General features: G+C 34.8%; 1 protein-coding gene across 2 annotated transcripts; it reads right to left on the bottom strand.

Moving 5' to 3' along the window:
• On the bottom strand, nt 1–20,477 carry LOC136031152 (uncharacterized). 2 transcript variants are annotated; one of them, XM_065710480.1, is made up of 4 exons: nt 20,317–20,477; nt 9,868–10,161; nt 5,134–5,232; nt 1–159 (listed from the first exon to the last, which is right to left on the bottom strand). In XM_065710480.1, exons 1-3 carry the CDS (start codon nt 20,396–20,398, stop codon nt 5,138–5,140), a joined length of 471 nt encoding a protein of 156 aa, XP_065566552.1. In that variant the 5' UTR covers nt 20,399–20,477; the 3' UTR covers nt 1–159; nt 5,134–5,137. The 2 variants fall into 2 exon arrangements, with proteins under 2 accessions (XP_065566552.1, XP_065566551.1); XM_065710479.1 differs by lacking the exon at nt 1–159 and adding an exon at nt 623–781.
• Between the last annotated feature and the right edge of the window lie 227 nt (nt 20,478–20,704).

Raw genomic sequence — 20,704 nt, 5'->3', positions numbered from 1 at the left:
TTTGCTTTGGGTAGTCATGATTTCATTTAGTCTTTATTGCGATTATAAAATTTTAATGACTTTAAAAGGAATTAAAAGGCTAAAACATCATTTGCACTTCGTGTAACACTTCTTTCATGTAGAAACAGTCTTTTCCATTATCTTGCCACTGGTATTTTCCTGGAAAGATAAATAGTAATTAAACGTTAACGGAGAATTTGCAATTTAGTTTTTCTGGGCAAGAAGTATTGATACAGTACAGTAGCTGGACACTTTGTCACAAACATATCCCAGGTAGTGTATGTGGATCATTATGATTGGATCTCCTTACGATTTTACTTCGCGATTAGAGACATAAAGACGGCCTGGGACCCCCCCCCCCACCACCAGCAAAAACTGATTCTTGATTGACATTTCTACGGTAACTAGATTTCTGTCTGAGCGTAGGAGCTTGTTTTGAGTAAATCTAACCCATATTTATAATAAGATAGTCGTATATCACGTTTGCAGCAAAACAATTCTTGTTGCTTCGGAAATTTTATTGTAAAAAAGTATCCTTAAAAAAGGAACGACGAAACCTAAATAATGTTATATATAGAAAACATACATTGTTTATTGTTTATCTTACGACGTAAACAGCATATTTGCTTTGGGTAGTCATGATTTCATTTAGTCTTTATTGCGATTATAAAATTTTAATGACTTTAAAAGGAATTAAAAGGCTAAAACATCATTTGCACTTCGTGTAACACTTCTTTCATGTAGAAACAGTCTGTTCCAATATCTTGCCACTGGTATTTTCCTGGAAAGATAAATAGTAATTAAACGTTAACGGAGAATTTGCAATTTAGTTTTTCTGGGCAAGAAGTATTGATACAGTACAGTAGCTGGACACTTTGTCACAAACATATCCCAGGTAGTGTATGTGGATCATTATGATTGGATCTCCTTACGATTTTACTTCGCGATTAGAGACATAAAGACGGCCTGGGACCCCCCCCCACCACCAGCAAAAACTGATTCTTGATTGACATTTCTACGGTAACTAGATTTCTGTCTGAGCGTAGGAGCTTGTTTTGAGTAAATCTAACCCATATTTATAATAAGATAGTCGTATATCACGTTTGCAGCAAAACAATTCTTGTTGCTTCGGAAATTTTATTGTAAAAAAGTATCCTTAAAAAAGGAACGACGAAACCTAAATAATGTTATATATAGAAAACATACATTTATATAAAAAAATATGTATATATATATATATATATATATATATATATATATATATATATATATATATATATATATATATATATATATATATATATATATATATATATATATATATATATATATATATATATATATAGTGGGGATGGATTTCCCGAGACTGGTTAATTCCGTGGTAGCTTGCGGGAAAGTAACCAAAAAATAAAAATGGTGAGGTCAGTGTGGTGAATCAGTAAAAATTAGGGTCCTTGCTTGTCCTTGGTCTATGCAGGTCAAATTCTTCTTAGAGTAACATTTTGACTGTTTGATCATTTGAGAAAAATTTTTATTTTATACCACGGGGGTACTTTTCAGCAAAAGAATACATAGGGAGGGGAAGCGCTTGCTCTTTGGTTAAATTCAACCCTTAAAAAGCGAAACAGGACTTCAGTTTTCGATAGATTGAGCCTCCTCCCAGTTTTTTATGACCATTTAAGACACATAACTCATTACTCAAGGCCTTTATTTGCGGGCTGGAAAGTGAAACCGGCTTAGCTTTCCTTCTTTAGTTTCACTATTCTTGACTAGAGGAAAACTATCGAAAATTGAAGTCTTGTTTCGTTTTTTAAGGATTGAATTTAACCAAAGAACAAGCGCTCCCCCTCCCTTTGTATTCTTTTGCTGAAAAGTACCCCCGTAGTATAAAACAAAAATTTTGATTTAGCCGTTTTCCTCAAATGATCAAACAGTCAAAATGTTATTCTAAGAAGAATTTGACCTACATGGACCAAGGGCAAGGACCCTAATTTTTACTGACGGAACATACTTCCTAAGTATGTCTTGGAAGAAAAGCTGTGCACATATCATCTTTTTAAAATGGGAGTAAGGCGAGTGTGTGTGATTAGAGGTACAAATTTATTCCATGCGTCTCACAGGAACACCCCTCCTTCACACCAATAAATTTTTAGAACAAAGACGAACATATTATACCTGTTTAAAACAAAAGTCATACACGGGGATAGTCATACCCGATAGTGGAGAGTGTTTCTGGCTCGTGAATTTTTGTGCCTGAGTCAAATTTCATTCATGGCTTTAATAAAACCCAATTTGAACTTTTTTCTTCATTTTATAGTCAATAACATCAAGACATGAATATTATTTTGAGAAACTTTTGCCAAATCATGACTGAGAGCCATTATTAGAGTTGATTTGTTGATTGAAGTTGATTACAGCAATCGCAGCATGGCCAAATACGTGATCGAAGTGTTTTCAGTCGTTATTCGTGACTAGCCAGGATAATTATCATTAGCTGGTCTTGTCAGCCGGCTTTGCTTCCCATTGGTTCTTCGCGACAGACACTTTTCTGTTGCTAAGACAAGGCTCGCCGCCAAATCAGCAGAGAACCACGTTCAAGCAAGCAAAGAAGAAGTCAGAATCCTTGACTTTACAAAAATCATTTTCCTTCTGTGGCCAATGAACATCTTTAAGAGAAGGATTAGCTCAAATACATATTTACTTTTTAGATATTTAGCTTCATCGAGACATATTAGTAAACCCCTCATGCTAACCAAAGGTATGTTACTCAGCACCTTGGGTAAAGATAGTTAAGCCAATCAAAGCTGATTGTAACATCTCAACCGACGATAACGTGGTACATGCTTTATTTTGGTAAAACTTTGAGATTACAATTTTTGTATCTCAATTTGATCCAACTTTTAATTGTATCAATTTGATCCAACTTTTAATTAATCTGCTGCATGTTTACCACTGGCACAATTTTGGCCTTAATTAATTTATCAGTTTACATGTGTATTGTGTGTTACTTTAATTTTTAAAATTTGTGCCAATGTTTCTCTGTAATAAAACCGTTCATGGTAACGAACTGAAAATAAAGAGCGACACTGCTCAATAGTAACCGAAACTCTAAAAAACAGAATTTTGATATTAACAGATATACCAAAAAATCGGCTTATTATGCTAATTCCAAATATATAAGTTTCATTAAGTTTAATGTGACCCATCAAAAGCTTGGAGCGTCAGAAAATTTGCTTGATTTTTAAAAAAAGGGGGGGGAGATACACTTCTTAAAGGTTAAGGAATCTTAATGAAAAATCACACCATCAAATTCAATGTATCCGAGAACTCTATTATTGAAGTTTTAAGCTCCCATCTGTAAAAATGCGGAATTTTGTATTTTTTTTTTATTTTTTTTTGGCAGAAGAAAGATCACGGGTGCGTGTTTGTTTGTTTTGTTTTGATTTATTATTTTTTTCTCCAGGGGTGTTCACATCGAACCGATAGTCCTAAAATACCGAGAAAGGGCTCATTCTAACCTGACTAAAATTTGACTTTGTGTCCCGATTCTTTAAGAACGACTTCTGAAACACAAGGGCCCACTTAATTAGAATAATAGAATCTTTTTAGAAGTTCTACAAAAAACTCTAGCTTAAAGAAGTCTTAACCTTTATCATATACATAATTATTTCTGTTCGTTTTAAGTTTGGTATTGCTCCTTAGTTTCAGTTGAAAAAACTTTTTTTTTTAATTTCATTCAACCTTAAGTTGAGTTGTCACTCAACATAGCAGAACTATGAGTCCTGGATGGACATTCCTTGGAGAAATCATCAACACGTTCCTTGGAGAAATCCAAGAAATCCCTAAGATACTTTATCAATAAAGCATGAACCATTGATACGTCTGCAAGTTAGTTAAGGCTTAGGGGCAAAAATACGACCACTTCTAAGCCCTCTAGCTACGTTATTCCCATATATTTTTCTAAGTAATTTAAAATCTAAGAGGAGGGAGTGAAACCAATCGTGAGTCCTTTGCTACCTTATACTTATTAGGTTTTTTCTACGGTACAAGTGTTTCAAATAGATTCTAGCTCCTCATGAACTACGCTTGTGAGACGTCCTTTAAAATAATGAAAATGGAAAAGTCACTCATGTTCTAAATTTCTAAAAAATCGATTTGGGCTTCATTTTCTGTTAGCCCTGTTACTCCAGACATCACTTAGCTTATTTTTTTATTGCTGAACAATATTTTAATGACTATGAAAGTTTTTTTTTAACTCTATTGATAAGCATTATACTAAAGTTTGTAATCAGAACCTTTTAAATTATTTATCAAGCCAGTTTTTTTTTGTACTTCAGCTAATTCTAAGTCCTTATATTAGCTTATATGTAGATTCATGCATATGCATATTTTCGCCGTTAGGTCGTACTTGCCTTTCTGGGATAATTGCAAAAAAACTGCTAGCTAAGCTGTCTTCAAAAACGGATCAACGATAAAGTGTATGTTCAGTCGCATTTTGATATTGTTCACACTGCCCTGTAGATCCTTTCTTTGAGAACAGCCTATCAACTAATTTTAGTAATTATCTTGAAAGTATGAAAAATTTAGGCTTGACATTGAGGGTGTACGCTCTAGGATAATTTGGTGTTTTTATGGCCTTGGAAAGCCAGTTAATATTCTTAATATGTTTTGCGCTTGAAAACCCGTCGAAAACAAGAAGCGTAGTATGACAGATCACATTAAAGTAAAAGAGAAAAATATGAGGAAAAAGAATAAACAGAAAAACCATAAAAAAGAAAGAAACAGCAACAATACACCTGAAGAGAACAGGGAGCTGAAACTGAAAAAAAAAACAACAGAAAGCTTAAGTTAGCAGACTTGATATTCGTATTTTAGAACTACAGGATTAGTTTTTCGCCAGCTAAGAAGTTTTCAACTGCTAAATTTATGTTAGCTAGGCTGTAGTGCCGAATTAGAAAGTTATTTTGGGGCCATGGTTTCAATCTTGGGAGGTACTTCGCAAAAATGGAGAGCAAAGGGCAGATTTTTGTCGACCTTTCTTTTGCTTTATTTTTAACTCTTAAATGAAAACCTCAGTTCCTTTTTTGAATAAGCATGGTATAAAATAAAAAAAGAAGAAAGGAGCTTATTTACCAAATTAACATAACGAATGACACTGTGCTGGATGAAGAAATCCCTGTGACATACACCTTCTCATACATAGAGGGCTGCGTTTGATTGCTCTTCTTCTCACTAAAAGGACATAAAAAGAATTACTATGTAAATAATATCCTGTACTACCTCAACATGTAGTGGGGCATGTATTGATAGTTTTTCTTTGATATATTTTATTTCTTTGATATATTTTCATATACACTAGCTGTTGGGGTGTTGGGGTGGCGCTTCGCGCCACCCCAACACCTAGTTGGTGGGGCGCTTCGCGCCCCCCAAGCCCCCCTTCGCGCGTAAGTCGTTACGTGCCATATTAGTTACGCGCCATTGTAGCTGTGTCCCTGTGTCCCACCTGTGAATAGAGATAGATATAAATATATATTTTTAACTACGTAAAACATGCGAATATACAACATTCTTCGCTGTCCCATTGTCTGTGCATATAAATAGCATTTATATTCCCTGTGTCCCGGTCGTCATTTGTGTCCTGGTGTCCCAGTTTGTATTTTCTCTTTGAGTGTCCCGGTCGTCATTTATATTCCCTGTGTCCCAGTGTCCCGGTCGTCATTTGTGTCCCAGTGTCCCGGTCTGTAATTTCTATTCAAACAATCCCTGTGTCTCAGTCGTCAATTATATATCCCGCCTGTGCCCCCGGCGTCCCCGTTGTAGTTGTGTCCCTGCGTCCCGGTCGTCATTTATATTCCCGGTCGTGATTTGTGTCTGGGTGTCCCAGTCTGTAATTTTTCTTTGAGGTTCCTGGTCGTCATTTATATTCCCTCTTTGTCGGTCGTCATTTGTGTCCCGGTCTGAAATTTATCTTTCTTTTATGAGTGTTTTTTCTTTTTAGTTTTTTTTAGTTTTTTACATTTTTTCAGTTTTTTTTTCTTCTTTATTTTTCAGCGTCACTATGAAGTACATATCGCCGAACCTTTGTTTTTTAACTTAAATCTGGTAGGCATTGATGACCTTATCCAAGTCAAAATCCCAAACCCAATCATCATCGCTATCATTTTCAGTTTTGATATGTTTTGACTCTCGCTTTCCAGGTGGATTTTCATCTAACTGCGCGGTTTTGCGTTCTTTAGCCGCAAGCCTGTTTTCTTGCTGTTCTTGTGATTCCTCGGTACACTTTCTTTTCTTACTTTCTCTATCAGCTGCAAGCCTGTTTTCTTGCTGTTCTTGTGATTCCTCGGCACGCTTTCTTTTCTTACTTTCTCTATCAGCAGCAAGTTTTTTGGCATAGACTCTTTGAGCAGCTTCCTCGGCTGTTGCCATTGTAGGTTCTTCAGTCATTTTACAATTAAACATTTTTCCGTGAACGCATGTCTTAAATACCATTAATGACGTCACCGTCAAAGCAAAAATGACGACAACTAATTTCATGACGTCAGTCAACACAGAAACATGACGTCACCTGATCCACAGACAGACACACAGACAGACAACTTATTTTTATATATATAGATACATAAATGAGCTTTCAGGAATCAGCTCAGATTTTAGATCCTAAAAATCTTCGAAAGCTTCATCGACCCAGCTCAGCTACTTATCTCAAAATATCAAACAAAGTTTGTCTGGAAAGTGATTGTTTATCCAATACAAAAATCTCTAGATTTAATAAGGATGGAAGATGTATTGGAATGGAACGGGACTCAGGCCATGACGCTGGTCTCTATTGCTCTTGCATAGCTGGAAGTCCTTTTGTAGTTCAAATCAGATGTCAAGATTAGATAAGCATAAATAAGCTCAAATTTAGGAGCATCAGAGCTGATGCTAGCGATAAATAATAGACTGGTGTCTTAACCATTGGACCATAATTGTAAATCAGAGGTAACTATAGCCTTCTAACGCGACTTGCATAACACTATAACACAATTCATCCACATTCTTCACCATTACGAATAAAAGAAAGGGATTTTATAGGGAATACCCTAGGATAAATGCCGTGGGTGGCTTAGCTGCAAGTTTTCATTGAGAACAAAAAACAACAAAATATACAATTCGTTCTTGTGCGCAAGACTGGCAAATAGTAAGGGTTGGTTTGCGGCTATGACGACTCCTTAACGTCCAAAAATGTACTAAGACCTAAAATTCATGTTTAGGATGGCTTACAAAAACGTGAACCATTGGATTGAATGCATGATTTTGAACGAGAACATATCTAGAAACGTATTAGGAATGAAGAAGGCGTGTTAGACGGTGCCAGACGGCCAGTAATGGTGTGGCATGGTGGTGAGAATTACGACGGTATATCACGTTGAGGTTGGCTTGCAAAACACGAACCATTGGATTTAAATCAAAATTGGATCATGAAAATATCTGAAAAATGTCCTTGGAATGATGAGAGGTCCAGGGGGTCAGTTATAGTGTAACACGGTGGCGTGAATTGACATGGCATATTACGGAGGGTTGGCTTGCGAAAAACATAAACCAATGGTCTTAATGCATGATTTTTAACAAGAAAATATTTGGAAACTGTCTTAGGAATGATGAGGGGGTGATAGACGGGCCCATGGGACAACCAAATATTTCCAGGTTGGCATGAATTGCTTGGACCAACATCTTTTACAGCTTAAAGTTAAGGTGGGAGGTGTTAATGAATTTTTCCGGAGTAGCAGACTGAAATCTAACACCCAGTCAAAGAAATGAGGGATTTTCATTAAGACCTCTAAAAATAACTCTTAATAAGGTTAAAATTTATCTCCAATAACAGCCACTCCCCTCTGTAATTGCTTGCTAGGGTGGGTTAGCCACATATTTTCAGGGTGGCATGAATATGCACAATTTTGGCTCAATGAAACGTGGCATTTTCATTAAAAGCCCTCAGAAATAGCTCTTAATAGGGCTATAATTTACCTCTAATAGCAAGCCCCCTCTAGAGTAGGTTGCTAGGAGATGAGCCAGCCACATATTGTCACGGTGGCGTGAATATGCATAGTCTTGGCTCAAAGAAACGCCGCATTTTCGTTAAGACCTTTCTGAGATACTTTGTAATATAGTTTAAATCTATCTCTTTTAACAACCCACCCCCTCTGTAATTGCTTGCTAGGGTGGGCTAGCCACATATTGGCATCGTGGCGTGAATATACATAGTCTTGGCTCAAAGAAATGTAGCATTTTCATTATAAGATCTAATAAATAACTCCTAATAGGGCTTAAATTTACTTCTAATATCAAACCTCTACCCCCCTGAAATTGCTTAATAGTATTCCCACCTTTCTTTAGCTCATGATCTTTTTGCAAATATTTTATCCTTTATAAGCTTTTTTTACGTTTCGTTTTTTTCCATTTTTGAGTTTGAATTGATTTTTTCCTGTGTTTTGATAATGCTTGTAAGTTTGTCTCTATTAATAAAATTTGTATGTACAAAGTCTCTGTCCTTTAGATTTCTTGATCCAGGACAAAACATCAATATATTCCACTAATGTAATTTAAGCATCTTGTAGCCTGTGTACATGGGTATACTTGTTCATGATTTGGCTCTAATATAAGTGTTAAATTCTGTGTATTGAAGAGGAAAAGAAAGACTATTTTTCATGTATGATGGTATATCATATTCTAGCCATAATGGTACTCTCGCTTTTATTTCATCTCTGATAGTACATTCAAGTTCCAATAGAGTAAAAGACTATTACTAAAAAAAATGCGCTAAAAATAAGTCTCCAGTATTATCTGATAATACTCACTGAAGCATTACTTAACATGCAGGTGCATACCAAGTATAAGCAATTTCAATTAATCGATTTTGCCCTCTGCGTGTCAACTACTGCAGCCATACGGGAACAAGCAATTATATTTAATCATTTTAGTATGCGCAAACAAGTGATTCTCCTTGCGTGCAATAGCTTATTATGTAGAATATATTAGCCGAATCAAAATATCAAAGACTTGGTTGGTCCAGCTTGCTAGCGACCCATTCTATTGAGGGAAAATCCCTTTCGAATCCTAATGCGGACAAAAATCTTTTGGTAACAAAAGTTCCTTGAGGATAACAAGAAAAACACCTTGAAAATGAAATCTCTTAAAGTATTGTGTAACATCCCACGTGTACATCGTCATTACGTAGCACCCAAGTGTGCGCTGCCATTACATCATCCCAATAAATCTACCAAGTCACGTAAAATTACCTCACCCCCAGTAATTATATCAAGTCACACAAGATTGTGTCACATCCCACCCTTTATTACGAAACATCTACGTGTGTGCCCCCCCCCCAGTTACACTCAGGACTTCCCCGCCTAACTTACTCTGACAAGTCCTATTATGTAACACCCCAAAACCTATTACAAAAGAACCAAAGGAAACCCTCCTTATTATGTAACAGACACCTGCCTATCTTAATCAAAATTCCCTATGATTTAACATGCACCTGGGTCTTGAAGAAGTTTTAAAATAAAAGTGTCGGGACTGGGATTCGAAGAGGGTATTGGACGGTGGAAAGCAGAGGGCCGTTACTACTGTTTGCGTGGGGGTGGTGCACTGTCAGTGGTAGCAGTTGTTTTTAACTCCTTTTTAACCGATGTAAAGTTGAAGTTCTTTTGGGGCCCGTTTCTCTTACTTTTTGGGCTATTGTTATTTAATTTTGAAGAGAGAAAAAACAAAGCATTTCTAAGTTTGGCATTTCAAGACGCAAGTTATCCTTTAACTAGAATAGCTATTTTTTGATGATTTTTGTTAATGACGCAAAAATATATTGTTGATAGCGATCAATTTTACCTGTTTTCCCAAGATCCTTCAATAGCATGTGTAGATTATATTTTTCAGCTTCACTACCACTTCCTTCACTGGAATTTTCATCGTATTGGTACTTTGCTAATCGCTGCTGCCTTCTTTTCTTCCCTTGTTTCTTTCTGCCTACCAGCACGAATCCCCGTTTTTCTTCCAAAAATAAGTCAGGATTTATGTAGTCACCGATATCTGTGTTGACATTAAAGTCTAATCCCTCATCGTCATTAACCAATGTAATCTGTTGGGATTCTGACTCTGGCATTCCATCTTCCGTTATGTCATCTATGATTGAAGTAGAGTTAGAATAATGTACAACCAAGAAATGTATAAAACAGACAATACTTTGATTTTCAAAGGAATATGCTGTTTTTGTAAGACTTACGGTGTTTGATTATAGCACCCTTGAGTTAAATCCTTTCAAATAATGTCTACTATTTTCAAAAAAAAAAAAACAATGGCTCTACTAACTTACTATGACCTCTCAGAAAAGTAATCTAACTCAGCTTTTTCTCCACTCAAGGGTGTAGCACGTATTTTCTTTCGGGATTTATGGAGTCTCAAATCATTTCGGGGTGGAGGGAGGGGGTCAAACAGGGGAAAAAATTAATTTCGAATCATTAGATAACCAAGAACTATACATTTATGTATTTGCTATATTCATAGAAGATATTTTCATAAATGTTGTCAAAGGTCCAGAAAATAATTTATCCTTTTACTGAGTTTTATAGTAAAAAAAAAGAAAAAGTGGAACATCATATCAGGAGTTTATGAGTAAGTTTTTTTAAAAGGAATAGCAATAGTTACTATAAGATTTTTATTTAAATCCTGATAAAATCCCAAATAAGTTAAACAGGGGATAACAAAAACTTAATAGTAGCTTCATTAAACGAGATTAAAATCGATTAGTTATGTCTGCTCTCGAAAATCAAGAGACATTGAACTCATAAGAAAAATCCCGTTTTACTGACAGGAAAAAAAAATGAAGCAAACAAAATTGCTTCTTTAAGTTGGGAAAATGGCTAAATGATATTTATATGCAATCTTATTTGCATTTAGCATCAGTGCTAAGACATATTCTACTCGAATACTCAGTAAGAGCAAGGGCATAGTGTGGCAAAAAGAACGATTTTTCTTTATATTTCCCTTTTTCTAACGTAATTGCTACCTATGAGCAATGTGTACCCCCGTGCTACCTATGAGCGCAGATTTGTTGCTATTCCTTAATCTAGGCATGATTTATCTGTCAGAGCTTCATTTGGTGCAATTATTAAATTATAAGCCATTAATGGCTATGAAAGGTAAGTACACTTTTCCATTGTAAATGCTTCATTTTTGTAGTCGGCAGATTTATAAGAAAGACCTAGGATTTACCTAAATCTTGTATACCATCAATATTTAGTTTAAATGTCAATTCTGAAATTATTAACTGCATTTTCATTGTATTTAGTGTGTTCCCAACTCGACATTTACATTAAGCTCATCAAAGGACAATAGAGCGAAGGGCTCAAGCCTCTATGAATAAAATGAAATAAATACGGCTTTTAACCAAGAAGCTTGGTCGAGTATATGTGTGCTGTTTTTCTTTCTTTTTTCTTTTTTTTTTGTTGGGGTGATCACATGGTCATCGAGTGTTGAGAGAAGGCTAACTCGAGAGGAAATGTAAACTTATAGGTCAAACGTAAATATTATACACCAACGTAAATCTGATATCTACCATTCTAACCAGAAAGCGGTAAATACGATAGCGCATTCATCCCTAAATAGTCATACTGCCAATACAGTATTAAACTGTTCATGCTGCAATGCTAACAGCTACGAAGTAGTTCAAAGTTACACGTTAGTTTTTAGGAGGGATTTCATTGGATTTTTTTTCTGGTCGATTGTGCTTGAGGATTGAAGAAGTGTATTTTTAAGGCGTAGTTTTTCAAAATCCCCGTAATAGGTCCTTCAAATAAATTTTAAGTGAGAATTTTACCCTCTAGTCTCCCTTTCTGTGGATGAATTATTTGGATTAGCTATGCAAAGTAGTTGCATGTGAAATGCTCATTGACTTTTAACAATAAAACCATATCTAAGTGAAAATATTTCAAAATATTTTTAACGCAAAAAAATACAGATTTTTAAACTGAGTTGCATTAGAAACCTGGTTAAGAATGACAGCCAAGCTTGAACTGCGATTAAATTAAGATTACATTTTATATTAAAAAAAACTGTTTTTAAAAAGAAGTTTTCCAAAAATAGTTTTCCAAAAAAGAGTCGTTTTAAAACCTAACATCAATGTCATATGATAATGACATTTATCATATATAATTTTTTCAGATATACAATGATTCAAACTTGAAACTAACAAAAAGTAGTATGATGATAAATAAAACCAAAAATGAATAATCACATGAAACAGAAAGATAAAGAATGCTGCTCTGGCTGAATCCTAAAATGAACAAACACATGGCAACACAAAACAGCTTCTGATTTATTTTGTGACTTACACGTGAAAAGACTTTAAGTCCCATAGGGGATGACAGCGTAAAACGTTTAGATGGATTATATCAAGCTTTTCTTTCACAGGGGATATTTCAAAGGGAATCACAGGGAATTTTGTATCCTTGTGCGTTTTCAATTTGATATCAAATCTTTATGTTCTTCTTCAACTTTGATATTTCTATTGAAAGAACTTCTATTTTTTAGTGCTTGTGTTTTACTTTCGCGAATCTAAACTTAAGTACTACTTAAAAAACAGAGTTACTTCAAGAATAAGTCATATTTAAAACTTATAAGCGACATGCCGCGTTGGAGGGTAGACTATAGGTGGGATACGGAAAATTATAGCTCTATTTTCCTGTATCATGAATCAATAAAACCTTTTTTCAAAAATTTCGTCTCCAATAAGATTCCCTTGGACCTGTCTAAATGTAACTTTAAAGCCAATTGATATAAACCGTTCTCTGGTTTTGCGAATCTGTGTTTGAAGAAAAAAAAGTTTTCAGCCTTTTTTGGGTCCTATTTTGTCCAACAGTTTATAGTAGAATCCCCTTGACCCAGAGACTGATGCCTCTCATATTAAAACTGATGAAGAGCAGTAAGTTTTTTAAGCCATTGCTGGGCCCTGCAACCTTCCCTCTCCTCATAAAAGATTTGATCTCTTAGCCCAGGCAATCATTTTGAAAGTTACAAGTCAATTGGAAAAAAGTTTGTTCCCCTTGTTTACATTACGACCGAGTTAGCCCATGGACTTGAGGCATTAAATTCCATCTGTTCAGAAAAACAAGAGTATGTGGGGGCCTCTTTTTTTGGGCCTAACTGTCTGGGAAACTAATATTTTTTTTCATCCTATTTTTGGGTAATTTGAGAATTAGGATCCCCTTGGCCTAATTACTTACTGATATAAACTTCTAGCTACCCACGGAAAGTTTTTCGGCATATTTTTAGGGGGGTCAGTGCCCACAGTCTAAAAGTTTTTTTTGTATATTAAAGTTCTTACAATAAGGAGCTTACGAGGGTTAATTTTGAGCTGGTCAGAAAAAAAGTTTGGGCCCTTTTATGGTCTTTTTTGAAGGAGTCTTTTTTTTCTATTTTACTTGTTTATTGGGGTCCTCTTGGTCCAAGGCATAAGACTATAAGCTTTGATATGACCAAAAATGATCTCTTCATTCTCTTGAACTCGTCTTTGGGGGTCATGCCCACATATAATTTGTTTTCATAAGGCTTGTCTTGGTCTAGAGATTTGTGGCTGTAATTTTAAAATAGCATAACGAAAACAAAGGCTTTTGGCTAATTTAAATGCCCCCCCCCCTCGGTTCGAAAAACTTTGCGGTCCTTTTATCATAGAGAACGATCTTTTAAAGTTTCAATTCAATCAGAAAATTTAGAGCATTTTTTGGCTTCAAATTTGGGAGGTTTCACCCCAAATACTAAAGACTTTCGACCCTTTTCGGGAGCAATTTTTGGGGGAACCATATTTCTAAATTGGCGTCTCAATGGTCCGATGACTTTAGGGATATATGATTTTCAAGCAGGTCAAAACTATTCTCGGCCCTCTTTGGGGCCCCTTTTTGGGGGGACCCATGCCCAACAGCTAAAAGTTGTTTGTATATTCGGGTCCCCTTGACTCAGGGACTTAGAGCTTTAGGTTTTTTGCCGTTCAAAGAAACATTTTCCATTTTTTCATGTTTATTAGGGTCCCATCAACCCAGAAACATGTAGTGATAACTTTCAAAATCGTTCAGAGATTTCCCCCCCCCCCCGTGCACTAATTTCGCTTTTTTAACTCCGGCTGCTAATGGCCCAAATATTTGTTTTAGGGAAATTTCCAACTGATCAAGATTTAAATACTTGGTTGGTCCATTTCCAAGCACTTTTACACCCTCCCAATAAAGTATGCCCATTTTTATTAGACCTTTCGACTATTCTGAATAAAATTTTCACCTCAAGATTTTCATATGATATTTTGGGTTAAGGGGGATAGGTAGAAAAAAGGACACAAGAGGGGATCTGGTTCCTGATCACTTTCATTCCTTTAATAGGGTAGTAGAACGTTCAATCTCGCATCGAATGAGTGCCCTTCTAAGTTTCAACGACATCTTTTCTATGCGAGGTGGCTGGGTAAAAAAAGAGAAAGAAGAAAAAAAAAGTAATAAAATGGAGGGGCAAGACTTATTAATTTAAGAAAAATGTTTTCAAAATGCAGCTTTTCGAAGAAAAGCAAAGAATCTTATCAAAACTTGAGCTCAGCAGAAAAAAAGTTATATAGTAATTCGATCTTAAAACAAACAGTTTTTAAAACAATCAGTAACAATAGATAAGTGAACTGAAATATAATAATATGATTGACATATAATAATATTAATTTCTTGAAGTCTCGGCCATTTCTATCTTTGATGTTATAGTTATAAAATACATTCTTTTTATTTTATGCCTGTTTTAGGATTCATTTATTCACTAATAATAATTTCTTTTCGTTTTAAGTTTGAAATACTATATGAACTAATTTTTGTTCGTCTTATGTTTTAATATAGCTCTTTAATTTTCTTTAAAAAAAACTTCTTGTCGGAAACCTTTTTGAGATTGATTTATAACCAATAAAAAAAATAGATCCTTTTTAGATAGATTAAGTATTGACTAATTTAATGAATTGTTTGTGAACTTTTATTTTTATTTTCCTTAATCCAAGAACTAAAATGTTTGACTATATTTTAATGTAGAGTAAAATTTGAATATTCATTCAAAATTTTGATCAGCAAAAATTTGTGATTTTTTTCCAATTGTTTATTGTATAGTTTTGTTTGAATCGAAAGAGATCCCATTATTCTTATGAATTGAGAATCTGCGTAATTTTTGTATTTTATGGGGGCTGAAACCATCGGTATTCTCATCCTTCAGACATCCTTGAAATTATTTAATTAGAAAAATTAATTTTGTTCTTTGCATTTTTTGCATAGTCTTTTTGCGTGTTAATTGAAAAAACCTGAACTGACTCTTTTAATCTTATTGCTTATGAGCTAAAATGTTGGATCTTAAGTTTTAGCGAAGATCCGTTGCGCAAAGAAGAAAAAGTAAAAGAAGCGTGGCGGCTTTGCCGCCGAATTCTGGCGGTACGGAATTTCCTAGTACGTCCAGAAATTCCAGAATTTTCTTTAACATGTAAATATGCAAATGTTATCAACCAACAAGATTTTCTTCTACAATGAAAGAAGATGAGAATTTTACCACCTTCGCTAAAATTCAACATGCATTTCGGCACTTTAAAGGAAGAATTTAAATGAAACTTATATTTTAAGACTTTAAATCAGATTTTTAAGGATAAAAGTAAAAAAAGAGCTTTAATAGTGAGAAATATACTTTCCCTGGAAAATCTTATATCAAGAAAGGTTAGTATAAGGGACTTCTGTTTTATTCTATGAACAGCAAAAAATCACTTCAATCATGACTTTCGCCTTTCCAGAGAAAGATTGCTAAAAAAAACGTTTCGAAATTATCGACGAATAATACAGTAATTCCTTCGTCAATTTTTGGGCAAGGTGTGGTTAATTTTCCATCATGAACTTTAACGATACAAGAACAGTCAGTGATTGAAGAAGGTCCGAAATTTTGTATTAAACCTGATAAAGACCCCGTGGAAGATATTATTTCTCCAATAGAAACATCTTTGAATAATTTGCAAGCCTAATCAAAGATGTTAGCTTAGTAATACCTTCTACGGTGAAAGCCCTTTCAAATTTTGTATTGAAACCGGAATTTCCTCGTACATCCATCAAAGACATGAGGATTAAAAAAATAAATAAAAAAGGATCATTAAAATACTATTCCAAAAGCAGATAAGGGTAACACTTTAGTTGTGATGAATACTGAGGACTATGAGTCAAAATTAAGGATTATGATGAATGTCCTACAAAAAGCTTCCGTATCATCCGACAGACACTTATACAAATAAGTTTAAGAACAAATTAAAGTGCTTGAAGGACGAAGGAAAAATTACACCTCAACTCAAAGAGTAGTAATACTTTGGGTAGTTTTCTAAATCCTGGGAAGGACTTAACTTCAAATAAGTTTACATGTACTTGTACTTGTGGAATCTCGTATGTGGGACACACTAACCAGAATTTGGAAATGAGGTTACTGCAGCATAAATATTCTATTATATCGGCTTTAAAGCAAAATTCTAAGCTTGAAGATTTCACTTCAGCCCTTTGGAACATATTTTAAGTTTTTCAGACCATTCTATTTTGTTCGATAATGTCTCTTTGAATTCTAGGGACAGGGGTTTAAAGCAAAATTTTCACGAAACCCTCGAAATTAAGAAATTTTATTCAAGAATACGGCTTTAAATAGAGACACGGGTGAATTCGGTTTGAGCTCTATTTACGGTAATTTATTAAAATCAGATAGAGTAAAGTTCAATTCACCCAATGCCAATAACGTCTGTCCGAGTGTTTGTTCAATGCTAACGAACCAGATCCAAGAAGGTCAAAGAGACTCGCTCCCGTTTTTGCTTAGGGAAGAATAAGATTATTAAGCAATATGTAGTTCATTTTATTTTGTGTATAAATTATTGTTATTGCGCTTGGTATTTACCATATGACAAATAGCAATCGCAGTTTCTATCTGTCTGTCGGTCCCGGTTTTGCTAGTTCGGGTACTTCCTGAACTTCCCGTATGTTAGGACGATGAAAGTTGGCGGGCGTATCAGGGACCAGACCAGATTAAATTAAAAATAGTCGCTTCCCCAATTCGACAATCAGGGGGGGAAGCGAGTGAACGAGATAGTTTAGAAGAATTTTATTTGTCGATAAAACAAATTATTATTGTTCCTAAGTATGGCTTGCTAGTCTAGTGGTATGATTCTCGCTCCGAGTACGAGATGTTTCAGTTTTGAATCCCAGACCACCCCACTTTTCAAACAGTTCGTGGTAACGAACTGTAGTAAGGAGCGACCCGGCTCAATAGTAACCAAAACTCTAAAAAATTGAATTTTGATATCAATAGCTACATCAAAAGAATCGCATTTTAATGCTGATTTTAAATATATAAGTTTCATCAAGTTTAGTCTTACCCATCAAAAGTTACGAGCCTGAGAAAATTCGCCTTATTTAAGAAAATAGGAGGAAACACCCCCTAAAAGTCGTAGGATCTTAACGAAAATGACACCAGCAGATTCAGCGTATCAGAGAATCCTACTGTAGAAGTGTCAAGCTCCTATCTACAAAAATGTGGAATTTTGTATTTTTTGCCAGAAGACAAATCACGGGTGCGTGTTTAGTTTGTTTTTTTTTTGTTTTTTTTCAGGGGACATCGTATCGACGAAGTGGTCCTAGAATAACGCAAGAGGGCTCATTCTAACGGAAATGAAAAGTTCTAGTGCCCTTTTTAAGTTACCAAAAAAATTGGAGGGCATCTAGGCCCCCTCCCACGCTCATTTTTTCCCAAAGTCAACGGATCAAAATTTTGAGATAGCCATTTTGTTCAGCATAGTCGAAAACCATAATAATTATGTCTTTGGGGATGACTTACTCCCCCACAACCCCTAGGGGAGGGGCTGCAAGTTACAAACTTTGACCAGTGTTTACATATAGTAATGGTTATAGGGAAGTGTACAGACGTTTTCAGGGGGATTTTATTTTGTTTGGGGGTGGGGCTGAGGAGAGGGGGCTATGTTGGAGGATCTTCCTTGGAGGAATCTGTCATGGGGGAAGAAAAATTCAATGAAAATTGCGCAGGATTTTCTAGCATTACTATAAGAAAACAATGAAAAATAAACATGAAAATTTTTTTCAAATGAAAGGAAGGAGTAGCATTGAAACTTAAAACGAACAGATATTATTACGAATATGAGGAGTTCTAATAATACTTTAGCATAAAGTGCGAGGTATTCAGGAGGAGATATATACCTCGCTCTTTATGCTAAAGTATTCTTAGTAATTTCAACTATTTATTCTACGGCCTTTCTGATTCAGGGGTCATTCTTAAAGAATTGGGACAAAACTTACGCTTTAGTGTAAAGAGCGAGGTATTAATGAGGGTACAAACCCCCTCGTATAAGGTTATGAAAGTTTGTTACGTAAGTTAATTCTTAAGTTACGTATATTTTTTACTAATAAAAACGTTCGTTAAAAATTAAAAGTTCTACTTGCCTTTTTAAGTAACCGAAAAATTGGAGGGCAACTAGGCCTCCTTCTCCACTCCTTATTTCTCAAAATCGTCTGATCAAAACTAAGAGAAAGCCATTTAGCCAAAAAAGAATTAATATACAAATTTCATTTTGATAATTTATGTGCGGAGAGCCAAAACCAAACATGCATTAATTCAAAAACGTTCAGAAATTAAATAAAACAAACTGATTTTTTTAGCTGAAAGTAAGGATCGACATTAAAACTTAAAACGAACAGAAATTACTCCGTATATGAAATGGGTTGTCCCCTCCGCAATCCCTCGCTCTTTTCGCTAAAGTTTGACTCTTTGCCACAATTCTACTTTTTAAAACAATTAAAAGCTTTAGCGTAAAGAGCGAGGGATTGCGGAGGGGACAACCCATTTCATATACGGAGTAATTTCTGTTCGTTTTAAGTTTTAATGTCGCTCCTTACTTTCAGCTAAAAAAATTAGTTTTTTTTTTATTTAATTACATGAAGAAGATCCAAAACTATACCCAAATTGTAAAAATTGAGGTATGTTTTATCTCACGAATAGGTGATCGGATCTTAATGAAACTTGATATATAGAAATATATCATGTCTCAGATGCTCTATTTTTCATTTGGATCGGATCCAGGGATATTAGGGAGTGGAGGGGGAAAACGAAAATCTTGGAAACCGGAAATCTCGGAAAACACTTAGAGTGGAGATATCAGGATGAAACTTGACGGAAAGAATAAGCACAAGTTCTAGATACGTGATTGACATAACCGGAAAAGATCCGATCTCTTTGGGGGAATTGGAGGATTTTTAGTGCTTTGGCGAGTTCAAAAATAAGCAGAAGTTCTAGATGCGTGATTGACATAACCGGACTGGACCCATTCTTTTGTCACAAGTGCCATATGATCTCTTAGCTCTTGTTTTTAATTGTTTTAGTTTAGTATTACTACTGATGACGGTCACTGCATATGTGACCCATATATCTAGTATTTTTGTGAAATTTACACTGTCTAGAGGATTTTATCCCATTTGGACTTTTATTTATCGTCATAGAAAGGCAGTGTTGTCTTCGAAATTATCTAGATCATTGAATCAAGTCTGATTTCTAACAACAATTTCTACTAAGTTTCAAACTTTTGGCTTTCTTTTTTAAGTTTTTCGAGTTGCTGTAATCCCTTGTCAAAATATCTACAAAATATTTTTGTAATTAACAGTTTTTTGCTCTTCAAGCTATTTAATGTAAAATTTTCCCCTGCATGAAAATCTTCAATTTTTCTAGATAAATGTAGCAAGTGTAACAACGTCATTGCAATATTGATGTATATAAAAATGACGTCACTCATATAATTTTTTTTACAAAATTAGGGCTCTTAACGAATTTTCTCAAACTTTTGACCTATCTAGATCGCTTTTTTTAGGCCAGAGTATCTCAGGATGCCAATTTTTCCGAAAAAATATGGTGTCTTTTCGGAGAAAAAATAAATAAAAGACATACACAATTCGGAGAAAATGCATACACTATTATTGCTCACTTATAAAGATGGTATATGGAGTATAAACAAAAAAAAGAAAAGACCTTAGGTGCAAAGCAAATAGTTGAAATTATTATAGTATTATATTATATTAGTTGATTTATTATTGATTTCTTAACTTAGTTAGCTTAAAAGACGAACAGTTGTTCGTTTCGGTAAAATAAAGAAAACATGTAGAATCATAATATAAAACAAAAAAAAATCGTTGATTTTCAAGCGAGTATAACTACTTATTATTACGAGTATGATAAACGAGTAAAAAAAAAAAAAATACTTGCCTGAAAAAGGCAATCCAGTCACAAGATTCAAAGAAACAGTAAGTAGGAACAAGCCAAAGTGAAAATTCCTTTCCATTGCCATTAGAAGTTACAACCGCATTTCACCTGTTGTCACTCCCCAGAAACAAGTTCAAATGCTGCACTTGGACTCTTGTCAAGTGGTTTTTAAAATAAGCCATGCTCATCCAAATACTTTTCACTGATTGGAGGGATTCCTTATCGCCTAGCTTATTGTGAAGCAAATTAGTGCACAAACGCAGATTTATACAAGGGAACATGGAACTATTTAGTTTATAAGTTAGTAACTATGATTACATGGCTTAAATAAGCTGAATAATTGTTAAGACACAAATAGTTCGAAATGTAATATTCTAAGTAGTAATAAATT

The sequence above is a fragment of the Artemia franciscana genome, chromosome 9, assembly GCF_032884065.1.
Source record: "Artemia franciscana chromosome 9, ASM3288406v1, whole genome shotgun sequence".
NCBI lineage: Eukaryota > Metazoa > Arthropoda > Branchiopoda > Anostraca > Artemiidae > Artemia > Artemia franciscana.
Note: the sequence above shows the minus strand (reverse complement) of the source record. Positions and strands in the feature narration are given on the sequence as shown.